General features: G+C 50.9%; 1 protein-coding gene across 1 annotated transcript in view; it reads right to left on the bottom strand.

The window, feature by feature from the left end:
- Positions 1-1,017, bottom strand: part of RGS20 (regulator of G protein signaling 20) — a 46,074-nt gene extending 45,057 nt beyond the window's left edge. Inside the window, exon 1 of the mRNA XM_064588327.1 lies at positions 14-1,017. Within this exon, the coding sequence (XP_064444397.1) occupies positions 14-73 (60 nt within the window). The 5' untranslated portion in view covers positions 74-1,017. The remainder of the gene's footprint in view (positions 1-13) is intronic.
- Positions 1,018-6,679: the final 5,662 nt, after the last annotated feature.

Raw genomic sequence — 6,679 nt, forward strand, 5'->3', positions numbered from 1 at the left:
GCTGGGTACTCACGATTTCACCGTCCGCCGGGCGAGCAGCTCCGGCCAGCTCGCCTCCGTCGACCGTGCGCATGCGTCCCGCGTGTGCCTTATTTATTTATTTATTTTTATTACAATACCAACTGGTGGCCTTACTACGCCCGCGATTGCTTTCCCCGGTTTTCCTCTTCTTCTGGCTCTCGGTCTTTCCTCTCACCTTCTCCCTCTCTCACGCTCCCTCAGCTCTGCCTCCTCCCCGCCCCCTCACTCCCGCCTCCCCGGCCGGGCTATCCCGGTCTCGCCTCCCTCTGGCGGCCGTGCGCTCCACTGCGGCGGAGGCTGAGGGGGTCGCTCCGAGCTCCAAACTGGACCCAAGCCGCTGCGGGACTGTAGCCCCTTCCTCCAGCCCGGAATTAGGCAGAATCCAGAGGGTGGGCCCTAAACCAGGCGAGCGCAGAGAGAGTCTGCAAGACCCCCTCTGCGCTCCCTCCCTTCGGCGCGCGGGGGCTGAGCGAGACTCGGCTGTGCTGGAATGCGTGCTCAGACCTTGTGAATGAAGGGGGGCGGAGGGAGGTGCAAGTGTGAGTGTACCGGGGGGGGGGGGGCGCCGCGCGCGGAGGGCGTGCTCTATCCCTGGAGAGTCACGCCGTGGACTACCCCGCCTCTGGAGGGCCGCCCCCTACCTTCTCTCTTTCCCCGGGTGCTTCTCCGAGCTCGGCACCCGTCCCACCCCGGTACTGCCTCTGCTGGTCCCTCACTGGAAAGGAGTTCCACGCCCTCTTCCTGCCGCCGGAGCCGGAGGCCCCACTAGGTTGGGGGTAGGGGTGGGGGTGGGTGGCTAACTCCGGATTCCGGATCCCGCTGAGACCCTTGGCAGCTGCCTTTCGTCCCAGGGGCTCCGAGGTCCAGGGCTAGGGAGAGACCTGGGGGTGGAGCGGAAAAACGCTGCCGCCCAGCTCCGCGGGCCCAGAGCACCGCGTATCCCTATAGATCCCGCCGTGTGCCCTCGGGAGCGAGACGCCGACCGACCGCCCGAGCCCGGCGCGGGAGCTTGGAGGGCTAAACTGAAGCTGGAAGCTGACCTGACACAAAAATAACATCACGTCATTTCCTCCCCGGCCTCCAGAGCCTGCAGACGCCGAGAGGGCAGGGGAGTGGGAGCGCGAGGAGGGGGCGGAGGCGCGTCGGGGGGAGGCTTGGTAGGAAGGGGGTTGAGCGACACGTTGAGAACGAGAGTTTGAGAAGAGACTCAGAAAGGGCGAGGACTCCCTCCCACTTCCACAGTTTCCATTGACAGTGGAAGGAAATGGTCCGGGAAAAAGTAGCTTCGAGGGCCTACTGCGGAAAGGGGGTGTCAGGCTAGGCGCCGGCTCCTTTTCTTTGAACTAGCAAAACTCTCTGCCCCTCCCCCGACCCCTCCCGCCCTAGCCCCTTGCCGGCGGGAGCCCCGCCTAGCCCGGGGCTCAGGTCAGTCGAGGTTAGGAAGGAGCAGGGGATGCTGGTGTCTGGGTGAGGGTGGCGGTGGGGCGTGGTGGAGACAACTGTACTCACGGGCATGGGCGAGCTCTGCCCAGCGCAGGCGTCCTCTTCCCTGGGCAGGCGTCCCACTGGGGGTCGGCTGGGCAGTGCCAGGGCTGCCCCCAGCAGGAGCGAGAGACGGCCTGGCCGCTCCCCGTGCCCCCGCGAGAGCCCAGCCGCTGGCAGGGAGCGAGCAGGAAGCAGGAGGGACAAGTCCGGGCGCCGCTGGGGAGCCCCAGAAGGGGGTCGCCGGAGAAGGTGAGAGAAGAATCGCGCGAGGCCAGAGAGCGTGCTAGAAAGGAGGCTGAGCAGCTTCAGGGCAGCGGGCGAGTCTGGGAGCTGTGCAGAGCCGGCGGCAGGAAGGGCAAGAGGTAGGGGGAGAGAAATAAAACAAACACACCATTACTGTTGGGTCTAGCTACAGACCGAAGAAAATGTGCATTTAGTATCATTTACTACAGCATTTTGAGGCTGTACTTTGGAGTTGCAAGAGAAGGTAGGTGAGAGCAAAAGGAAAGGCCTTTGGTTGGATTCTCCTTCCCCTTTCTTTCCTTTCCCGCTCTTTTCCCTCCTCCTCCCCTCCTCTCTTTCTAATTCTATGCTTCTCATTGTGGTTCTTGGACCAGCAGCTTTAATAACAACCAGGAGCTTGTCAGAAATACAGAATCTGGGACCCTATCCTGAGCTACGGCACCAGAATCTGAATGTTAACATTCCCAGGGGGTTCACATGCACCTTAAATGTGAGATACAGTATATAGAAGCATCTTTATTCATACTTCTTGGTTCTTTAGGATTTCCTAGTGAATGAACATCTTCTAGTTCATTTTTGCAACTCTTGCTCTTCTCCTGCTTTCCTTCTGACATTTCCCACCTCCTAACGTGCCTAGAGCTCTCCCTGCTGAGACACTGAAGTTGGACTTGGTTACTAGGTTCTGTTGTGAGACGTGTCTGGGGGGAGAATTGATTAGTGTCAGAAGACTGAGCAATCCCAGACCCAGGCTGGGTCGAAGAAGGGACTGGCTGATTTGACTTGGGTTGTGCTGGTTGGCATAGTGGGATACCAGGACTGTGTTGGGTCTCATGAGTGCACACTATGCAGGACCCTTTTCTGCACTCTATGTGTCCATCTTATTCTCAGGAACACAGGTCTTCCACCTTCCACTTGTTGCTTAGGATATCTAAACGGCCAGTAGAAGGGTAAGATTATTGTTATTATTTTCTTTGAAAGTAGAGGGAAGCATTACTTTAGAAGTCAGAAGCCCAAGATTCTAAACTGAGCCTTGCAACTAACTCCACGGCTAACCTTGGGAAAGCTCTTTATTCTTTGAATTTATCTGCTTCATTTATAGAGTAAAGGGATTGAACTCAGTGGCTTCTTAAGATCACCTGCCTCCTCAGGCTCTCATTTTTGAGCTCTTAGAGCTTCTTGGTCCACTAACATTTAGAGAAGCTACAATCCAGAACCTAACTCAGCCAATCCAAACAGCTCCCTCAAGCAAAACAAAAAGACAATTTAATCTGTTTGTGAAAAACAAGAGTGGTGGTTGCCAAGAAAATTGAAGGTGGAGGCAGGAAGCAGCGAATACAAGTGACAGGGTGGCGAGGCGCGGGAGGAGTTTAGGCGAGCGGGGTGGGACGCGAGTCCCAAAGGGCGCGGCGGCCGCTCTCCAGGGTCCTGAAGGCGGGAGCGGCCGCTGGCGGCTTCCACGGGCTTGGCTAGGTTTCCCCGCGCTGCAGTTGCCAGGCCCAGCTTGTTTTCTTTGGGCGGTGAAGTCTTGTGGGAAGCGATTGTCGGGAGACAGGGAGGAAACCTAGCAACCCATTCTCATTCATGAGGCCCTTTCTGGGAAGTCGCTGAGCGTGTTGGCTGATTTGTCTTTCGGTCGTTTGTATGCGCTCAGGAAAGAGTGGAGCTTGGTTTGCATTTCCGAGTGAGTTCACACTGTTTCGCTTCCCCTTATTACCTTTTCCTGGAGAATTGGGTCTTTCTCCTAGTATTTTGATTCTCCCCGTTCATATGCTTCTCTCCCCTCCCCCGCTTTCTGGCACCGTGAGTTTATTTTAGGAATTGGAGCTGAGAGCCGGGGAGGCTTCTGGAGAAGTGCCAACAGCTCACTCGAGGCGGGGGGAAATGAGAGATTCAGAAAACGCTCGGAGCGGGCTTTGGCGCCGGGGAGGAGGACAGGGGACCAGGCCCTCGGTCTGGGGTTGGGTGGGTGCTCCGCCGGCGCCAATAGAATTCGGATGCTGCGGGAAGCTGGGCTTGGGCGGTTCACAGCTAACTTCGTGCGCACCTGCCGGTGATGGTGGGCCGCGGCCGCGTCTGTCCGGAGCGCGCTGCTCGATGGCAGCAGAAACCTAAGGGGATGCGAGCCCCGGGGCCTTGAAGGACCCCATGCAAAGGAAGTCAGGAAAGAACCGGTTCAGCCCCTGGCGACCCAGAGCTTGACTAAGACCACCCGCGACCTTTCCCGACCAGCCTTCATTCGAGGGCTTGAGCAAAGCTTAAATCGCTGAAAATGAGCTGCAGGCACACTTCGGCGTCGCATGCCCCACTCCTAGGGGCCCGAGGGAAGCTTCATGGGACTTCCGTGGGTCCCAGAATTTGCCTCTCCAGCTCATATTTTCAAATGGTTTTGTGTGAATGTGTGAACCGGTAACCTGACCCTTTTCTCTTCTTCCCTCACAAGTCCTTCTTCCCAAGTCACTTGCAGCCCCTTCCCCCCCATCACGCTTCATTAGGCATTTTGCTTCGGTCCTTTGCCTCAAGACAGAGACGCTTGTGAGGAAAATAGTGGAAATGTTCAGGCAGAATAAAAGTCTCAAACTCAGCCCCAGAAACACAAAGCTCTGGCTCCACTGCTCCTTTGGATACATTCAGCTTTTACCCTTCCCTACATTGGTCTTTTTCTCTCAGGATCAGCAGCCTGCTCTCCAATTCTGGCTGGTGTCTGGACACACTCTACAGTCAGAGCAAGTCTGGGCAGGGACCACAGGCTTCCCTAACAAGCAGGGGTGTGAAGCATGATAGGTGCAGTGTGCTGAAATCTGATTTCCTCTGTTCCTCCTGGTAAGGACAGAGCCCTGGGAGTATCAGTGTAGTCACAAAATTCGATCTGAGAAGGTTATCTGAGGAAAGACCTTCAGCTGCCTGCAGTGCTCCAGAGATCCCTGTCTTCCTTTTAGGCCAGATTCTAGATGACAGTCTTGAGGGTTTCATTAATACTAGCCACAAAACAGAATCATCTTGGAATCTGTATTCCTAAAAGCACCACTCCTTAGGGATCTAGAAGACTTAGGCAATACTTATAAAGATCGAATATCCACTTCCCTAATGAATCATATTGGCTATTGAACCATGCAGAGGAAAAACAATCACCACACCCAAATAAATATACACAAAATCTCATCTCTTTAAAAGGCAAATTGAAAATTTTCATTCACCCCTAAATAGTGTCATTTCCATGACAGAAACATCCATGACAGAATTAAACTACTTTTAACCAGAAATTTCTCAGAACTTTTAGAATTAAAATCACAGTTAGAATGGAATTTGAAATTAGATTTAATTTTATGAGATGACCTATTTTTTTCTGGACTCTTTTTTATTTTTATTTTTTTAATAATTTTTTTATTATGTTATGTTTCCTGGACTCTCTTTTTTAAAATTCTGTTTGGTTTGGTTTAGCTATATTATACATTTTATTTTCCATTATTTGGAGAAGCAATTCCTCCACTTGGATCTAAGAACCTAATTGGCAGTGATTTAAAACTCTAATGGCAAGTCTTTGCTTGTGCTGACTATAAAGCATGCAGGTTGGGAAATGGCAAGATATAAAATAGACCGATCATGGATATTAGAGTCACAGGTTAATATTAATTTGAGGCCAACCAAACTATTAATAACTTGTTTCTATTAGGGTTCACTTCGAATCTTGATGTTCTTAGTGAAAATACAACTGTTAAAAAGAATATCTCTGTAGCTCATAATTAGTTCTGACTTCATTCTTTTAATAACTTTTTAAGTGGATCTATGCCTAGGACCTATATGGAGGTGTTATAAGTAGATGTTACATAATGAAACATTGATACTGAGGAAGGTGGGGCTAGGAACAGAAGTGGAGGGGACCAGAAATAAGGGCTACTTAGGTGACATGTATGTCTGGGGAAGGGAAACACTGCAGGTTCTCTCTGCTCAGTTCTTTCAGAGATAACAGGTTCTTTGCCCTCCTGCTGGTGTTGTTAACTGAGTGAGGAGTTTAAGATAGGAGGTGGGTCTTTATTTGAATATATATATACATACATTTATTTGAATTATATGCAACACTGAACTCTTAATTTTACCCTCCAGACTTTCTCCTCCATCTCAGTGAATGGCAACTTGATCATTTTTGTTCAGGTCAAAAACACTGGAGTATCCCTGCTTCTTATATTCACAGCTATCACTCTAAATAGTGATATAGGCTGAAGTGGGTCTCTCCCAAAATCATATGGTGAAGTCCTAACCCCCAGTACTTCAGAATATGGCCTTATTTAAAAATAGGATAGTAGCAGATATAATTAGTTAAGATGAGTCATGTTAGAAGAGCATGAGCCCCTAATCCCATATGACTGGTGTCCTTATAAAAAGGAGAAATTTGGACACAGACACATGCACCAGAAGAACGTCATATGAAAATGAAAACAGAGATGGAGGTGATGCATCCACAAGCCCGGAATGCCAAAGATTGCCAACAAATCATCAGAAATGAGGAAGAGGCATAACAGATTCTCCCTCTGCAGAAATCCAGCTACAAGATTGAAACATAGAAACCCTGCCTCAGTTTCCAGACTGTTGACTTACCCTGCAGATTTTAGATCAAGACTGAAACATCAATTCTAACCTGAATTTCCAACCTGCTGACTTGCCCTACAGATTTGAGACTTGCCAGCCAACACAATCGAATGAGTCAATTCCCTAAAATAAATCTCCCTCTCCATCTTCCCACCCCTCCTTCTCTCCCCTCCCCAATTCTTTCTCTCTCTCATCATCATCTACCTATCACATATATATCCTATAGGTTCTGGTTCTCTAGAAAACCTTGGCTAATTCTCTCTGGTACAGGTCTTTTTTTTTTTTTAAGATTTTTTTATTTGACAGAGAAAGGCACAGCGAGAGAGGGAACACAAGCAGGGGGGTG

The sequence above is a fragment of the Mirounga angustirostris genome, unplaced genomic scaffold, assembly GCF_029215605.1.
Source record: "Mirounga angustirostris isolate CCGP_5_RB_7025 unplaced genomic scaffold, mMirAng1.0.hap1 SCAF_4, whole genome shotgun sequence".
Classification (NCBI taxonomy): domain Eukaryota; kingdom Metazoa; phylum Chordata; class Mammalia; order Carnivora; family Phocidae; genus Mirounga; species Mirounga angustirostris.